We start from the raw sequence: 19,823 nt of genomic DNA on the forward strand, positions 1-19,823 counted from the left end.
TCCTAATGGTTCTGCTTCTCCAGAGAACCCTGACTAATACAGAGGGTAAGCACTCACAGAAATTATTCCTTTCATAGTTCCAAGAATGGGTGCATCGGAAACATTTTACCACTTTAATGGACTTTACAATTTCTTACATTTACCATATGCTTTAGTGTTCACAAAAACTTTTAGGTACAGTTTTGATTACTGTGAAACAAACCCCTGTGGAACTCTTCAATTATTTCTTTTCCTTATTTATTTACATGCCCCCCCAACCCCCAGTTTAACAGTGCAGAAGTTGGGATGTGTCTTACAACTGTCACCTACCAGGTGTGACTGGGAGTAGAGATCACTCCAGCTCGGTGCCAGCTCTTTGTGTTGTCACTTCAGTCAGTCACACAACGGTCAGCACTACATGTGGTAATTGATGTGTGTAATAGGTCTTTAAAAATTATATAATTCACCTTTGAAAAAAGTAAAGTTATGTGCATGGAAAAGCACAGGAACAGAGGATTAGGATAAAATGTGACATTAGTGAGCCCAAGAGCCATTATTGGAAGACGTGACCGCAGTTCTACTCAGGGTTGCAAAGCAGCCACTAAGTGTTTCATCTAAGAAAGAAGGATGCCACCGTGGATAGATCCACGGTTTCACCGTATGACCTGCCTGTCACACACCACGGAAAGTACCTGAAGCCAGAAGAAACTGCCAAATCCCGCAGACAACAGACAAAAGACAGTTGGAAGTGAAACACTACTCAGTGGACATTATGAAGGCATCACATAGTAATTTCATCGGCAGGATTCTCCCTCCTTACAGGGGAGTCGTTATCCAGCACAGGTTGATAAGTTAAAGGCTCTATGCGAGAGGCTTCCACCAGTTCTGTTCCATCTCAGCCCAGCTTAGAGGCGGCAGATGCGCATTTTATGCAGGTTGGTACTTTAGTTTGGTCGAGCTGGGACTTGAGTCTTCATGTATCCGTGCCCAGAGCCTGTGCCACCTTACCTAAGATTCCACAGTCCCAGGAGAAACCTCCCTAATCTGCCAACCCCTTTGTCTTTCGGAAGAATCTTAGGGGAGGAATGGAACCAAGAGGTCTACACACAAGATGATATCTTGGGGGTTTTTTTGGTTCTTCATTTGAAAACTTAGATTTTGGGGACTGGAAACCCTGATGGGGTATTTGTGGAATTTACTTCTCTTCTGTGCGCCTGGAATTTGGCTCACATAGCCAAATCTCGAAACTTTTTCCTGAAGTGGGAAACGCTTTTCAACCAGGTAATCTTCACCTATGCCTGAGGATGTCATAATCAATGGGGCCCATAATCAATTTAAAGTAGGCCAATTAAAGATGATCCAGGGAATGTGGCTGAACATCACCAGCTAAGGGTTTTCTAGAAAACCCAGAATTCGAAAAGTATTAAACATTTATTTTTACCAAACTCCAGATTCTCAAGAAATAACCAGATGAGATTCTCACACATAAACATTTATATTTCCACAGCTATCTGGGTGGGAAAAAGTCAACACCAAATAAAAAAATAAAAACCACTTGAATTTCTGTCCATGATTATAATTGTATTCATACCAACATTTTTAAAGCTTTGCACATGTTTAGAAAAGCAGTTTCTTCTTAGATCAGGATAAAGAATGGCAGCCCCCTTGGGAAAGGCCAGTCTGTGGTAAGGCAGCCGGGAACAGCGGTGGAAGTGCCAGCAATACCAGTGGGAAGCTGACGAGTCTGAGATTCCTAGTGTGATTCTGTACCTGGGAGAATTTGCCCGCATTTGGAATTAATGCGTCGTGATATGAAAGCAGAAGGATCATTATTTAGACTCCGTGTATTTGCTTCTTTTTAGATCTGGTTCCAAGGCTCTGAGAGTTGTGTTATAAACCAGAGGCATCCCATGAATTAAGAAGAGCTTTGCAACAAGCAGCGAAGATACTTGTTACAAAGATACCAGACTGAACTGGTAGGACTGTTCTCTTTTTTTCAGGACAGCATTTAATGAAAACAGAATCAGTACATAACCAGCGTTTTTACTGTGACCTCTCTGCTATGCAAGGTTCAAGCACATTGTTGGTGTTTAAATAATTAATAACAAATGCAATGTCACTTAATGTTTCCTTTCTGTTCATTAGTTACCAGTTTTTCCTAATTGATCAAACCAGCTAGGGTTACTCACTGACTCTTAAGAAAGAGACAGTAGATTTTAAAATAATTTTTAGAGAATCATTTATAACTATAGCTGTTCTCACCCTTTTCCTGCCCGACTTCATAGGAGGAAGTGTCCCTCTAGTCCAGAGTAAATCAATAATTTATACTCTGAATGTATACGTTAAAATTAAATTTGCCATCTGCCCCATCTCTCAAACTGTTGCTTCGAAATGTCTTATCTCAGTGGATGCTGCTATCATTCATTGAATTTCCCAAGAGAGCATTAGGAGTCATCAGGGAGTCCTCCGCATTCCCGCACCCCAGCTCCACCCCACTCTTCAGTACTGTCCATGTTACTGATTCAATATATCTGTCCTGCACTTCCATTTTCCTCTGTCTGCCCAGCTACTACATCATCACTCCAGGTCCTCACCATCTTTCAAGACCCTGCCAAATCATCTCCCTGCTATCGTATTTGATATCCTTACAATCCATTCTTTATACCACTACCCAAATTATTTCTCTACATGCAAATCTTCTTAAAACTTTTTAATGATGTTTCACCACCTTAAGGAAAAAGCTCAAGACCCTCAGCATGGAACCAAGCCCTTTATGCTGTGGCTCTGCGGGCCTGCCCAGCATGCTTCTGCACCATTTCCCAGCAGGCTCCCCCTGGTCCAGCCCTAGGTAAGGACTCACTGTTTTGCAGACCGACCACGTTTCCTCTCTCTCCTTCGCCTTTGCAAGGTGGTTCCCTCTACTGACCATTTGCTCCTTGTCTGCCTACAACATTCCTAATAGGCTTTAAGGCAAGCTCATTCTTTGATAACTCTGGGCAACAGGGCAGGAGCCCTCACTGAGTTCAAAGTCAACTGCAGTGGTGCCTTCTCCTGTGTTTCCTCAAACCTCTGTCAAGGTAGCATTTTAGTTTCTGCTGATAAATCCGTCTCCTCTGCTACCCTGTGAATGCCTCGCGTGGAGGAGTTGGGTGTTCTGTTTCTGTCTCTCCAGGCCGAGCACCATGCCTGTTGCTTGGCAGCTGCTCCATAAATGGCTGCAGCATAAGGGAGCTTAATCTTTTTTCATCACTGCTGAAAACTTTGCTTAAGCAAAGTTATTTTCCCTTTTTCTTTCTGTACTTTAAACTTTTGTCCCGTATGTCTAAGTCATCTTTAAAACAAACAGCAAAACACTTTGTCCCTCTTAGCTCCTTCATCTTCTGCCTTTTGTTGAAAGCATAGTCCAATTATTGCGTTTAACTCCTAAGCTCCTGCTGATTTTTCAGCCTACTGAAATCTAACTTTACCTCATCGCTTCAATGAAATTGTTTTTTTCCCAAGGATACCAATTACTTTCTCATTGCAAAAGTTGTTCTCTATACTAAGTGATTGTTCTTGACAATTTCACGTTGTTGATCTGTCTCACATATCCTGAAAACCTTACTTATTTGGCTATTGTGATACCATTTCCCCTGGTCCACGACATCTCTGAACACTAATCAGCCCATCAAGCCTGCCTTTGTTTAAGTGCTGGGTGTCCCAAGGAAGCCCTTATTAGCTCTTTTGCCTTATTTATCCTGAGTAATTTCGCCTTGCTCCATGTATTCAGTGACTATCCATATATCCAATGAGCCCAAATACTGACCTTGAGAACTCTTTTCCCCGCTTGTAATAATTTCTGTGTCTCAAATGCCCTCAAATGTTATACATTAAAGGTGAATTGTTTCCTTCCTCAACTGGCCTCTTTAATATTTCCTATCCTAATGAGTTAGCCATAGTCAAGGTAGAATTAAGGGTACTGATTACTTGTAATCTTTCTCCAGGTTTCTACACTAAATCACAGTTAATAAATTTCAAGGAAAAAAAATTATCCTCTCTGTATAGTCCAAGAAAGCTTTTGTATTAGCTATCTATTGCTACAAAACAAGTCACTGCACACTTAGCAACTTAAAAAAGCATATATTTATTATCTCAAAGTTTCCATGGGTTCGGAGTCCAAGAGTGGCTCAGCTGGGTCCCCGGCTCAGGGTTTCGTAAGCTGCAGTCAAGGTATCGGCTGGTTCTGGGCTCTCGTGTGAGGCTCAGCATCCTCTTCCCAACTGGCTGATTGCTGGCAAAGCTCGTTTCCTTGAAGCTGCAGGCCTCAGAGCAGCTTGCTGAAATCAAGGCCAATGGGGGAGAGTCTCTGACTTGTTTGTCCTCTTCTAAAGGGCTGATCTGATAGGTCAGGCTTGCCCTTTGAATAAATTCAAAGCCACTGACTACAGACCTTAATTGTACCGGCAAAATCTCTTTATCTTTGCCAAGTAATGTAACGTAATCACTGGAGAGACCTGTCTATTTCTTTTGCCACGTTCTATTAGTTAGAAGCAAGTTACGGGGTGCCCCACACGTGAGGGGAGAAGGTTATACCAGGGTGTGGGTCACTGGGAGTCATCCTAGAGTTCTTCCTACTATAGCTTAATTCTTAAAAAAAAAATGGGTAATGGCAAAAGCCAATAAATGTTTCTAATTTGGAGGCATTAAAAGGTTTGAATACAAAGAAGAAAAATACAGGATTTTAAAACCTCAAGTTAAAAACAAATAAAATGAAATCTCTAGTATAAATGGGCGTGGCACACGTTTTAAAGATGGAGAAAATGGTTTCCTGTGCTTATCCTAGCTTAGACTCACTGCCCTGGGTGGGAGACACATGTGAGCATGTGAACTTCAGATCACATTATATAAACCAAAAAGGAACAATCAGATAAGTAGCTCGAAAGACAGACATTTAATTTAATTACATGACTGGCTTAACTATTTTACTATGGTTAGCTGCATTTGCATTAAGAGAGGATAAATGTAATCATGTCTATAAGTAAGTCATATGGTTTTCCTCAGTGTTCATAATTTGACTTTTCCTGATAGTTTTTTTTTTCTTTTAATGCTTTTGACATGCTGTGGTTTTCATTGAAAATGGATAATCTTTCCTCAGGATATGTATGGAGGTATCTTTCGAAGGTGCTCTCTTGCGATGTACGATGACGTATCTACAGAAGCCCCTGGATCCCGACACTCTGCTTTCTGGCCCCATCCCATCTGTAGCCCCTTTTCCTTACTGTGTGCACCACCCAGGTGTTCTGAAATTAATGCAAATGCCATTAGGATACGAAACGTAATAAGAATCCTGCTACTTTTGGGTCTTGCTTTTGAGGAAAAACTCTTCCACTGGTATTCAGTAAAAAGCATGGCTTGGTGGATTTATATCTTTTTCTTGACATTGGCAATGATATTGCAATGCCATTGTATACAATCGATGTGAGGTTGGCTTGCAAATCCCTATAGATATGTGGTTACTTCTCTGCTTTCCCTCTCTTTTGCTTGGGCAACTGCCACATTGATGCATTGGAGCCATTCTTCTGCATTCTTCTCATCCTTGGCCTTGAAAACATAGGTTTTATTGTCTGTGAAGATTTCAAAAGCCCGAGGGAGAGAGCGGTCCCTGCGTTTCCTGGCCACAACTTTCACACTCTGGACTTTGCTGAGTTCTATTGGTGAGTCATCGGGATCATCTTTCTGAAATGCACATGGGAAGTAAAAATCATGAGCTGGTTCCCAGAGTATGAAAAGACCTCTGGCTACTGGAGACTTTTCCAGGAGGATCAGAATCCTTTCACTTCATAGGGCTCAAGAGCTTTGATACTTTGGGCATTAATGTCTCAGAGAGCTGTTGGAACAATGAAGGAGTGAGCAATGGACTCTTTGTTATTGTGTCATAAATTGACACAAGATAGCCAATTTATAGAAATAACTGTATATTGCCATGTATAATGTGCATTTTTTTGCCCAAACTTTTGAGGGAAAAATAAGAATGCACATTAAACATGGCTAGTAGTAATTCTATATCTATATAAATGTTTTTAATTCTTTTATTTATGCTTATGTGTTAAAAGTGTAACTCTAGAAAGCAATAATGATATCTGCATGCAAAATAATACTCTGGAATACAAAATTTTTATTGTTTCTAAATATAAATGAATTAAAAATTAAAAGATTTTTTTCCTGAAAGCTTGGGCCAAAAATGTAGGTGCACATGGTACACAGCAAAATATGGTATACAGCGGGATTGGGAAAAATGCTTAATCCATATTTTTTTTTGATTTCATGTCATTTTGTATTGATATTAACTTTGTATTAATAGAGAAAGATGCAACAGTACAATTTGGAGCACTATTAACTCAAAATGAGATTACTCAGAAGGCATGGAATTTAATTTTACTTTGTGCTATCTCTGAGAAAAGGGTATTAATTGAATCAAAAGGGTTTCAATGTTTAAGTAGATCAAGCTCTGAAATTCTGTGGAATTTCAGAAGCATGATGTGTGTACAAATGCAAGTGAAGAAATATTTAATGACTTACATTTTTCTTGCACCAAAGCAGAAGTCTAAGGATTTCTACAGCACAGGTCATCACAAAGGCTAGCATGAATAGTGTTAAGGGATCAGATGCTTCTTTTAAGCAATTTCAGGTCTTTAACATCCCTGAATCCATTTTGTCTACTCGAGAATATACCTGTGGCTGAGGATCCCATCAATTCCCCTTTCCCACCTTTCCTATACAATTACCCTTCTTTCACTTTGCAGTGAAAAGACATCCTTCTCACTCATGCAAACTTTCTATGGTGTATTATGCAACTTGGAGATATCTCAAGAGCAAGAAACAAACAAACAAAAAAAGTAATTTAGAATATTGATGTCAGGGAAGTATCCTCCAAACAAGGTAACATACTCACTTCTCATCTATTTCTAACAGCATTTGACTTTTTTGTTTAGTAATTCATAATATAATAATACATTTGGCATTAAGGTTTTTCATAAATGCTATAATATGTTTAAAAGATAAAAATAAAAAATCTTAACATTTGGAGACTGATGGTCACAAGAGATTAAAATTAAATTTCAATTGATATTCATAGTTTTATTGCAGTGAAAAATGATAGGGTGATGTCAATGAAATGCTGTGGGAGAGGTAAAATAAAAATATGATTTCAGAGAAAAAATGAAACAATGTAAACATTTCTACTTATAACTAATTTTAAATTTTTTAAAAATTTTAATTATTTATTTATTTTTGGAGAGGGGAAGGAAGGGAGAAAGAGAGGGAGAGAAACATTAATGTGTGGTTGCCTCTTGTGTACCTCCTACTAGGGACCTGACCTACAACCCAGGCATGTGCCCTAGGCTGGGAATCGAACCGGTAACCCTTTGGTACACAGGCCCACACTCAATTCACTGAGCCATACCAGCCAGGGCAAGAAGAAGAACTAATTTATGTAATTTTTTTTAAATGGATAGTATTAGGTGTCAAATTGCTATGATATTTTATTTCAGTGGTTACATTTAAAGGAAATATGTAATCTTATTATTTAAAAATGACAATATTTCATAGTTCAACAGAAACTGCAGTGTGTGCAACTCTTTAAACTTATGATAAAATTGTTGATACAATTGCTATAGGGTAATATAGATCTTCCAACATTCCTTTAGGGGGTATATAGGATAAAGTTTGAAGATATCTGTAGTAGACAATCCTTTGCCAGCTTACTTTGATTTATAGTATCTGACAGTAATTAAATGGTTTTTTGGGGGTTAGTTTATAGTACAGAAATTGATACATGAAAGAACCGATCAAGAAAGAAATGAAACCATAGTAACCTAAAAAGGGACAGTGAATTAGCCGAGATAGAAATGGACAGGAAGCCAAAGGACACCGCTGCCTTGCTGGCTAGTAGAGATTAAGACCTTAAGAATGCAACCGTGTTCTTAACAGTAGAAAATAACACTGTGGTCTTGTAGTTTTTATTTTAAAGTTCACGTTTTTCTCATTTACAAGAAAAGCCCTTTACGACGTGCCTGAAGCTTTGGCTAGACGGCTAATCACCGCCTGGTTGCTGTGTGCCTGGGGGTGAGGGCGATTGCTCTGTGGTCCTCATGCTGCACTGTACTATTTCCCGATGTTTGCGCCATATGTTTCGTCAGGTTTCGGGAATGTCAAGCCATTATTTCCTGATAAAGATGTCAAACAAGTCAGCCAATTATAAAATAGCTTTTTCTTTAAACTTTGTTAAAAAAGCTCTGAGTCAAGAAGTATTAAAGGTCGTTATTTAAGTTCAGGAAAAACACTCTTTTCTCCTGACTCTGCTTTGTCTCAAGGGATCTGAGAAATCACTACAACTTAGCTTCTATTCCTGATTGCTTTACTAAAACCGGGACATTCGGGTGGCCATTTTTTAACACTTTAAAAATGTTACAAGGTGAACCTATGCTAAAAAAAGTTTCTTAAAATCTCAAATAACTGTCTAAATTGAATACACCATTATACTTCTCTTTAAAAAAGATCTTCGCCTACAGAAAAATCTGTCTGTATATTTTATAATACACATGGATGAAGAAAGTAACATGAATTCAGAGTAGGTGTCATCCAAGTCTCTTTTTGTCCATTCAAAAAGTTAACATGAAGTTTTATTGATTAAAAGAGCACTGATCAGAATTTGTCAAATTCAGATATACCATTCTTGATTCTTGTTGGGTAATAAATACAAATAAACTTCATAATGGGCACTCCAAAGATACAGTGCATACGTATGTTCTCAGTGCAACATATTTTTAAGTAATTTAACACCTTTTGTTAATTAATTCTGACACGGCTTGGTTTGCCACTCTGCATTTAGGGAACATGGGAAGCAGGGCTTTGGTGTCGTGCTGACTGCCCTAACCTGACTCCGGCTCCACCCCACCTTACTGACCCCATCTTTGGTCAAGCCAATCAGGCTCTTTGAGCCTTGTTTCCCCACCTGCCAAATGGCAATGGTCATGATGCTGACCTTCCAGGTCTGTGAGAGGCAATCCTGTGAGTGTGTCCTGTGACAAGCAGTGATGAGCTATCATCATTACATTTCAAACTAGCCAAGAAGTAGGTCAAGATTTCATTTGCCCTGATCTTGAATGAGTAGAGTTTAATGATAAATAAAACTGCTTTGACAAGAAGGGGTTAACTTTACATTGTTACTGGGAGATAAGTTTCCCGCTGAAAATTGGAATTCAGATTTTATCGAGCATCCTAGTTCAGATGGAAAATTCTATTAAATATTTATTAATTCTTTTAGAGTCCCATTTTGTTCATTAACTGAATATTACATGAATGAAAGACAGTAATCTTTTTTCCCTAATCAAAATGTACGTGTTGATGTCAAAAGTTACTTAAAATAAATCAGCCTTTATTTCTTCCTCCCTGCCGATGCTCCCCCTTCCTTAGGGCCCCATGTCTAAATATAACCTGTAGTCACAAAAGAAATCACGGTCCCTATGATGAGCCACACATTTATGTAGGTGATCCACAAGGCAACAAGAGGCACAGTGTTTTGGTAAGAGCAGTTTATCTTCTAAAACTTAAGCCAACAAAAACAGTCCCCATAATAAACTTAACAGGGGTCGTGAACCAACTAACATAGAACTCAACAGAATAGACAGTGCAAGGAACATGGGTAACAAAATAACACTGTAAAACTGTAAAATGGAGAAGGAAAAATATATCGGTATTTTAACTCAAGACAGAATGCCTACCGAGCTGGTCGCTGCCAATCAAGACCTTAAAAATGCTAGTGTAAGAAACCATGGAGGAACTTACGGACTTTCCTTTCTGAAACAGAAGTTGATTCCCAGCCAGCGTGAAATAACGGGTTTTCCACCTTTTGATGAACTTCCATCTGACTTGCTTCTCTTTGAGTTTTCCTTCTATGAGAGGCTGGCCATCTTGATTTACAACTGTTGAAGGTAACAGAATGATCAAGCCATTTAGTTTCCATTATTTATTTGGCAAGTGATCAAAATTCAGAATTGTCCAGTGAACCAGAACCCAGTATGCATGTTTGGAAAGTGGGCTTATAAATTATGAATTTTGTTAACCTCTCCCCCTTTGTCCCTAAAATAATGTGCAGTTTAGAGATGATGATGGGAAAGTGTTGAAAGACCTCATAGAGATTTTCAAAGGAAATACAGTTCACAAAAAGAGCATCTGGTTAGCAGTTTCTGAGGTTCATCCAGCTAGCCAGCTTTTCTGTGCTTCTTAATTCCTTTGCTTCATGATATTCTGTTCACATGAACTGCCTAGAAATATAACTTCATAAATAATCACAAACCAAGTATATTTAGCTATTTGGCAGCAAAAGTCAATACAGTGCTCCAAAAGACATGTTTTCCTAAAGCCATAACAGCTGCAAGGCAAATTTACCCAGTTCTTTTGAACATGATATTTCCACCGTCTGGAACACACATACTCTCTTCACTCTCCATATTCCCATCTTCGCCTAGTCAACAACTAATCATGCATGTTTCAACCCTGATGTTGCTTCCTTTGGTAGACCTTCCCCAAACCTAGACCGGAGTGGCTTTGCCTGTTATATGTTCTCATAGCATCTGACATGTTTCTTTTATATCAGGCATCATCATCTGTAGATTGTTATTGGTGTTTGTCTGATTAATGTCTTCCTTTCCTGTTCCACCAAAAGCTCCGTGAGGGCTGTGTGTCTGCTTTGTTCATGGTTGCCTCACCAGGCATCTAATACAGTGCCTGGCAAATAACAGGGAGTCTGTAACTATTTCCTGAATGGATAGACTAATTTGACATTGAAGTAGAGTGTTTATGATTACACATAATCATAGAATTAGAAGATGTTACCATGTCAGAAGTTTAGATGTCATACTGGAGAATTTCATTTCTTTAATCAATAACATAATATTCACTCTTTAAATTTATATAAGTGCACCTGATTTCTGGGGAGCATGACAATATTTGCTTATATAGATTTATGTTCAATTTTTACAGCACCTTGAAAGTGATCAATTTTTTTTCTATCACTTGGAAATTTGGATAGTGCCTATTTGACCATATGAACACAACTGATCTTTCTTATCCTACCATTTCTCTTTTCTAATGTAGGTTATACAAAGTATCTCAGAGGACGGTTTGTCCACCTTGATTGCATTTTCAAGGTAAGAATAATGAAATGTGTAGTTTTCATGAACCAAGTTCAAGTGAGGCTGGCTTGGTTTCTTTTTCCTTGTTATTCAGTTGGATGTTCCATTGTCAATCCCAAATTAAGTCTGAACACAGAAAATGTATATTGAATATACTGTTTGATAGTGATGGGGCTATCATAAAAATAGAATGGAGAGTGAATGACTTGGGGTTGGTGCGCATGCATTTAAGTGGTCAGAAAAGAGCTTGGACGTTTGAGGTGACATCTTTACGATCTCAAGACAACAGTGTTGAGAAGTGACTCCCATCTCCCAAGAAGCTTCATGGTGGTTAGCACTGTGCATACCTGAGAGTGGGGAAAGCAAGGACTCAAGAAGTATTGACACTCAAATCATGAAAAGGATTTCAGTGCTCTGCTTCATTTTACTAGGAATCATTTGACTCAGACCATTCTTTTTCATTTATTTATTTGTTTAGAGAGAAGGGAAGGGAGGGAGGGAGGGAGAGATACATCAGTTGCCTCTCCTACACGCACCCACTGGGGGACAACATGCAACCTGTGCCCTGACTTTTTTCCTTGTGGAATCACACCCAACCAACTGAGCCACAGCGGTCAGGGCTGATGTAGATCATTCTTAAAACTAGTAGTGTTCTTTGCAGCTTTAAATTTTCCATGAACTAGGGGCTTCCTCTGGGCAGCCTGTACTCTGCAGTTCCCTCAGGTAAAGCACTTAGGATGCCGAGACTTCTCCAGGTGCTCTGCTGTGCTAGAGCTGGAGCAGCCTCCCCTGGGGTCTGCCTGCCTGGGCTGTGTGTTCAGTGGGTGCTTACTAACAGTGTGCTGTGCTGTTGAGTCACAAGAGAAGGCTACAGCTGCCTATCTGGGAAGAGGAAGGAAAGGTCCAAGAAGAGATCCAAGAGGAGAAAAAAAGGAAACGAAAGACCTAGCAACAACAAAAAACCCAAACCAAGATTACATTTTATGAAATTTTAATACCCGTTTCTCATGCTTTCCAATTAGAAAAAAGAATTGTTAATCTAACTGTAACATTCAAAGATTTTGAATAAGATGTCAGAACAGTTAGATTTGAGTCATCTGAACTAGTTTTCTGATCAGTAATGGGAACTAATAATAGTTATCTCCTGTGTAACAAGGATGCCAAGAGATCAAAATTAAAATGAAGAAATTTATGTGAGGACACTAGGTAAGTGGCAAAGTACTTCCCCCCGCCCCACCACTACTTTTATTAAAGACTTTACTTCACAGTTTGTAATCACATTGCTTTTTTCCATGGGTTTCATGGAAAGATGATCTAATGCAATGCCATGTACTCAAGTTTCCTGTTTTAGTTTTCCATATTTATTCAAAGAAGCATCTGAAATAACCATGTGATCTGAGCTGCTTTGAAAACATGATTGATTTAGGTAATATGTAAGCACGTGGGTCCTCTGGATCTGGGACAGGAGATTAACTACAAGTATTTCTCCTCAAGGCAGATCTACATGTTTCAATTGAAAAGTATGTGTCAAAAATGTGCGAGGAGCACTTGGCAAAGCAGTTGAAAGGACTGTTTGAGACAAAGCAGGGAGGGGATGTTAGACCCACAGACCCACATGCCCCCGGTAACAACAGTGAAGGACTCCAGACAAAACGATAGGCTTGCTTGAGAACAAAGGAAGAAAGACTGTAGAGAAATGCTGGGAAGCAAGGGCTTTTCACTGTAGCCTAGAGAAAATTAACTCCAGCAGACAGTCTGTGGAAAGGGTTTTAGGAAGGGAATGTTAGCAGAACTTTAATGTAGCTACATGTGAGGGCCCTAATTAGGCATCAGAGTTAGCTTCAGATAATTCTGTAAAAGCTAGGTTATTTGTAGCTGTAGGATTAATTTAAAAGTAGTTCCAAGAGGCAAGAAAAAAAAAAGAAAAAAGAGAAAGACTTAAAATATTTTTCACAATTATGTCTAGCACATGCATGACTGTATGTATCATTTTAATAGTCTATTGCCCATCACACATCTTTGTAATCAATAATTCTCATATGATATCACAGTCTGTCCATGGGTAAAACATGGCCCTAATTCTTTCTAAGCATGATTATATTTCATTTGAAAAATGCAATGTGCAGTGAGGCCATGAGGGACTGAACATGTGTCTAAGGCTACCTTGTACACATGTAATGCATACAGGATATTTAAATATTTTCTCACTTGCAAATAAGCACATTATTTTATTTAAAGCACCACAGTTTGGCTAAGATATTCTGTACCAAGATGGATCTATTTCTTTCTTTAATTATCAGTTAGCTGAAAAAACTATGGAATATTAAACTGAATTATTTAGTGTAGTTAGAACCCAAACTATTACCATGTTTATCAACATAAAAGTCTTTCAGAATGCTAATATGAATGTTTGTATACTAATTGTGTTTCTTTTAAAAAAAAGATTTTATTTATGTATTTTTACACAGAGGAGAAGGGAGGGAGAAAGGGAGAGAAACATTAATTAATGTGTGGTTGCCTTTTGCACACCCTCTACTGGGGACCTGGCCCACAACCCAGGCATGTGCCCTGACTGGGAATTGAACCAACAGCCCTTTGGTTCGAAGGCTGGTGCTCAATCCACTAAGCCATACCAGCCAGGGCATATAATAATTGTATTTCTTTTGTGTACCAAGCATTGAGAATATTTGTTAATAAAAAATGAATTTTGAAGGTGTTCATCTTAACAGGAAATTGGTTAAGAAGAATGAAATAATATCAGACAAACACTTTAAAGCTCAGAAACCCCACAGAAGGAAGAGTAAAGTAACAAATAATATCCCTCTGTTCATCGGTCAACCATCCAGCCCTCCCACACATACTTTTGAGCACAGGCAAACTGTAAGGCACTGTGTTTGGATCCGAAGTCCAGTTCAGAGGGAGCTTGAATTTATCATCTTATGGAGAGATAAAATATTTTACAAATTCAACAGCTCAGTGTAGATAGAGTTTGGAGAATGCCATCACAGAAGTAAAAGCCAAGCACTCGAAAAAGGAAATTCTACTAGCTGTGAGGGGGTCACATGAGAGCGGGGCCCCCGCTGAAGAAGAGAGAAGAATATTCTAAGCAGAGCGCAGAAAAGGGCTGAGGTAACAGGAGGGATGTGGGAGGGAAAGCACATGAACAGAAAAGAAAACAAACAAACAAACTAAACAAGATGGAAGAAGCCATGAGCTCAGAAGCATTTGCATTGGACTGTTGAAGGCTGAGGGTATGAGGGTGATTCACGGTTTCCCAGGCGTCAGATCCAGGAAAGAGACTGGGTATCAGACAGTCATGGAAAGGCCATCCTGGGCTTTATTTGAAAATTCTTCTGAAGCCCCATTAGGGAGGATCTTGCTTTTCTTAAGGACTGGGGGGCCTAGGGCCTGCGGAGGCCCAGCCATCACAGCTATGCAGCCTCACTGACCCCAGGTGGGGTCAGCTATGTTTCATGCAGAGTCCCAGCAGAAAACAGGTGGCACCTCGAGCCAGGCAGTTGGGTGAGTTAATAAAGGGACCGTTTACACAGATGTGGGCAAGGTATAGGAAAAGCACTGTAGTACTCTGGGCACAGAACCTGAGAAGAGGCATAATAAACACTCCTCTGTCTGAAAAGGAAAAGGCAGAGAGGACACTTAGCATCCAGAGGCAGAGCTGTATGGAGAGAGTTGCCTGACAGGAGCTGTGACCACGGGGAGAGAACACAGTCAACCTACAGGGACCAGGCAGAGGAGAAGCTGGGACTCAGTAACCTGACCTCACTCTTCTCCCTTTCTCTCACCTCCAGTCAGTATCCCCAGTGGCTGGATGTAACTGAAAGCCAGAGATAAGGGAGACTGGAACACACAGGAGAGGGACCTACCCCATATTCTAAACTGGGGTGTAGGAAGCATGACAAGCAAGATGCTCCCCAGGAAGCATCTCCTGGGGAAGATGTTGACTGAGCTAAATTCTGAGGGACATGTAGCAGATTCTGACAATAAAGGGAGGAAGGGTATTCTAGAAAATAAAATCATGCAAAGGGCCAAGGCTTACAGAGCGGGTATCAAGTGCATTTTAGGAACTGTCTGTCACTCATTCTGTGTGACGGAACCTAGTGGGACTTGGAGAGCAAGAGGTGAGGCATGAGATTCAAGGAGAAACCAATCCTAATGATCCTTGGACAGCAGGGATGCAGAGTGGAACCTAGAACTTTATAATGTAACAGAATGAAAAAGAATAATTTCTGTAGTTACACACTCCCTTTTATCTCAAGAGCATAAACATTCAACAGTTCAAAGTTTCTGTCTTGTTCTAAGATTTATTACAATTCTGAAATATGCCTTTGGTAAATTTTAATTTACTTAAACATGGTTTTTTAAATTCATGTTTAGTCCTTATTATAATAGATCATTTAGGGCTGTACCTAAAACTTTCTCTGGTATTGGCCTGTAGTTTATGGGCAAGGGCAGTGCCTTTGGAGCCAGACATCAGTTGAAGCCCAGAGCTTGCTACTTACCAGCTGACTGGTCTTGAGCCAGTCACTGAGCTTCAGCTTCCTTGAGAGTTGTCTGCTTAAACAACGGGGCCACCAAAAATGGCTGTGCAGGTTGTTCACTGCACAGGAGCACTCAGCCAAAGTGGTGAGCAGGGGCTCTAACTCAGCCTGAATTTTGCTACTGAAGCCATGCCCCTCTAAGTGGACTTCAACCACCATAAATGAAGGCATATACAAGTGCCGTAAAGGCTAACAGTGGCCTTGCTTAGTGAAGTGCCTGGTGGTATTTATCTTTTGGAAGATAAATACCTTCCAAAGAAGACAAATTCTGAAAGAGAAATTATAAATTTCAGACACATAGGTTTTAAATAAAAGTTGAGAAAAAAGACTTCTGGCCAAGATGGAGGCATAGGTAGACACACTTCACCTTACTGCACAACCATAAGAAGGATCACAACTCACCTTAAAATGAAAAACAACTGCCAGAACTGCCATAAAATTGAACTGTATGGATGTCCAACAACGAAGGATTTAAAGAAGAAATATTGGTCCAGACGAGTAGGAAGGGTGGAGATGGGGAGCCAGGGCAGAGCGGACACAGTGTGGCAGTGGTGAGGTGGCACTGGTGAGGCAACAGTGGTGGCAGGTGGAACCAGCAGTCCCACATTCACGTGTGGTAGATAAAAACTTGGAGGGACATGTGGGGAACAAGAGGTCCCAGCCCAGGGCCAGAGCACGCAGCCCAGAGCTCCAGCCTCATAACTTCTGTCTAAAAGACCAGTGGTAGCCTGGTTGGTGTGGCTCAGTGGATTGAGTACTGGCCTGTGAATTGAAAGGTTGTCTGTTTAATTCCCAGTAGGGGCACATACCTGGGTTGTGGGCCAGGTCCCCATTTGGGGGTGTGTGAGAGGCAACCTATTGATGTATCTCTCACACATTCTTTCTCTCCCTTTCTTTCCCCCTCCCTTCTCTCTCTATAAATAAAAAAAAAATAAAGTCTTGAAAAAAACAGGGGGGATTAGGATGGTGGAAGAAACTGCTGGTCTCTCAGGTGAGTCTGTTCAGAGGGCCCCCATGGTCCTAGAATGTACACAAACCCATTCACTCTGGGAACCACCACCAAGGCAACAGCTAGAGGGGTGCAGTCATATAAGGGAAGTGGGTGATGTGACTGCAGATGGGACAAGGGCTGAGCAAGTGGCATTGTTCCCTTGCCAAGCTCCCCCGCCCCATACAGTACCACAAGCAAGTGAAGTAGGTTGCTCTGCCCTGACGAATACCTAAGGGTCTACCTCTTACAATGTTAACAGGTGTGTCAAGAGGGGGAGTCAAAGCAGCTTTACCTGATAAACAGAATGCAACAGAGGGAGGCTGCCAAATTGAGGAGACAAAGAAATATGGCCCAAATGAAAGAACAGATCAAAACTTCAGAAAAAGAACTAAGCAAAATAGAGCTAACCAACCTGTCAGATGCAGAGTTCAAAACACTGGTGATAAGAATCCTCAGAAAACTCACTGAGTATGGGAAATACATAAGGGTAGAAACAAAGAGAGAATAAAAAGACTCTGGGAGATCTCCAAAAGTGTCAACATCCAAATCATAGGGATGCCAGAAGGAGAAGAGGAAGAGAAGAAATTGAAAAGTTATTTGAAAAATATAATGAAAGAAAACTTCCCTAATTTGATGAAGGAAATAGACATACAAGTCCAGGAAGCACAGAGAATCCCAAACAAGTTGGACCCAAAGAGGACCACACCAAGACACATCATAATTTAAATGCCAAAGGTTAGAGATAGAGAATCTTAAAAGCAGCAAGAGAAAAGGAGACAGTTCCCTACAAAGGAGTTCCCATAAGACTGTCAGCTGATTTCTCAAAAGAAACTTTGCAGGCAAGAAGGGGCTGAAGGAAGTATTCAAAGTGATGAAAAGCAAGAACCTACAACCAAGATTATTCTATCCAGCAAAACTATCAGAATTGATGGGCAGATAAAGTGCTTCCCAGACAGGGTAAGGCTAAAGGATTTCATCATCACCAAGCCCTTATTATATGACATGTTAAAGGAACTTATTTAAGAAAAGGAGATCAAAATGATGAACAGTAAAATGACAAACAAATTCAACAACTGCATCTAAAAACAAAAACAAAAACAAACTAAGCAAATAACTAGAACAGGAACAGAATCATAGATATGGAGATCATTTGGAGGATTATTAGCAGGGACGGGGAAGGGGTAGAATAGAGGAAAAGGTAGAGGGATTAAGAAGCATAATTGGTAAGTACAAAATAGACAAAGGGATGCTAAGAATAATATAGGGAATGGAGAAGCAAAAAAACTTATATGCATGACACATGGACATGAACTAAGGGGAGAGGATTGCTGGAGGGAAGGGGTATATTGGGTGGAGGGGGACAAAGGGGAAAATAATGGGACAACTGTAATAGCATAACCAATAAAGTATACTTAAAAATTGAGAAAAATATGTCTTAAAATTTTTTTTTTTCCCCTTGAAATCCCTACTTCTGGGACTTACAACTCCTATGTAGTCTGTGGGGAATTTTTCTGTATGTATCGAGAGTCTCAAATTTACTTTAATTTCCTCCCATGTTTTTACTGATTTGTGTATGTATGTGCCAGTTGTAATAAAGCCAACTATGATTACAGAGAATATGCTTAAGGAGGGATAGAAGCATTGAATGAGGAGGTCACAGAAGCCACGTTTAGCAGACTGAGCGTCTGTGGTTTTTGAAACCACCAAGGATTGTGATGAATGGCATGTTTGTTATGACTATCCAGGCAGCGTTTTAGAGTGCCATACCTTATCAGCAGTGAATAAGTGAGGAGGTGTAATCCAGCATAGATTCTGTAACATCCTACAAGATGCTGTGGGTCCAAAATGGTACAGAGAAATTTAATTTGACAACAGATCTTTCAGGTACTTTTACATGGGCCCGAATGGCTTCTTTTCTCAATAATTTCATACCAATCAAAATGTGATATGTTTTCCGGGCTTCTCTGTCAATCATTAAAATATTGATCTAAAAAGTCTCAGAGCTCCTATTTTATAAGCCTGTAGAGCAATGTTTCCCAAACCGTTCTGAGGGCCACCTACATCAGAATGACCTGTGGGCTTGTTAAAATGCACATTCCAAGGCACCACTCCAAATTCACTGGATCACAATTTTTGGATAGGATGAGGTACCCACCATTTTTAACAAGATTCCTAGATGATTCTTATGTAGCTCAAGAACTTCTAGGACATGATAGTAGCCTCATGATGGATCACAGTAAGAGACCATATGATATATAAAATAGTAAAACTGCAAAACCAATAGTGGAAGGTAATTTTTATGACCTTTTCATAAAAATCAAACAATAAGATAGCAGTCTAAGATCATAGGCATGTCCTTGGCTTAAGTCAACAGTTACAGAAAAAAAAATTCTCAGAATCAATGTTTATGGAATTTGGCTTGTTATGTCATCTGTGAAACAAAAATTCTAAAGTCACCTGCCAAGAAAGTAACCTGCTCAGTAGTTCTGAGCAATAAGTATGGTCGCTTTTGTGCTTTTATGGGAAGCTATCAAGTTAGATTCATCCAGACTTGCCAAGCAATGACTGATAGGGACCAATGGGAAAAGATCAGGGATGGTGGAAATGAATGGAGATAATTGCTCAAGTCTTAGAATTGACCTTTGAATAAGAAAGGGTTCCACACACATTTCCCATGTTCCCATGTCATCTCGTTAATATGATCGATCTCATGGATAGTTATTACAGGCAACATCTGGCCATAGAATTTTAGGCAGTTTTAAATGTTGAATGCTTTCCTACACTGTCTGTGCCTCGTAGAGCTTTCCGCGCATTGGGGAAAATAGATTTGACATACTAGTTCCATAAGGGGTGTCGCCCTGTTTGGGTTGTAAAAGTTGAGCACATCTTACCCATTGTCTTACCTGCCTGTACATTCTTGGTGTTTTAGAATACTCTAAGGTGTTGTCTACAATGCTTTTGTGAAATCAATTTACATAAGTTCTATCTGTTGTGGTTGAACACTTGGCCTCAAACTTTTTAGCAATAAATAGAAGTTTTATGATGTCTTCTTTGGAAGGTTTATCTATAACATATGCACCATTACACTCTGTGTGTATTTAATTATATACGTGCACACAT

General features: G+C 39.8%; 1 protein-coding gene across 3 annotated transcripts in view; it reads right to left on the minus strand.

Moving 5' to 3' along the window:
- Positions 1-4,083: 4,083 nt before the first annotated feature.
- The window catches only part of VEPH1 (ventricular zone expressed PH domain containing 1), a 200,510-nt gene continuing 184,770 nt past the window's right edge, over positions 4,084-19,823 (minus strand). For all 3 annotated transcript variants that reach the window (XM_036017603.1, XM_028505107.2, XM_036017602.1), the window contains 2 exons: positions 9,805-9,941; positions 4,084-5,694 (listed from right to left, as the gene is read on the minus strand). In XM_036017603.1, coding sequence (XP_035873496.1) covers positions 5,458-5,694; positions 9,805-9,941 — 374 coding nt within the window. In that variant the 3' untranslated portion in view covers positions 4,084-5,457. The remainder of the gene's footprint in view (positions 5,695-9,804; positions 9,942-19,823) is intronic.

This window comes from Phyllostomus discolor, chromosome 2 (assembly GCF_004126475.2).
Source record: "Phyllostomus discolor isolate MPI-MPIP mPhyDis1 chromosome 2, mPhyDis1.pri.v3, whole genome shotgun sequence".
NCBI lineage: Eukaryota > Metazoa > Chordata > Mammalia > Chiroptera > Phyllostomidae > Phyllostomus > Phyllostomus discolor.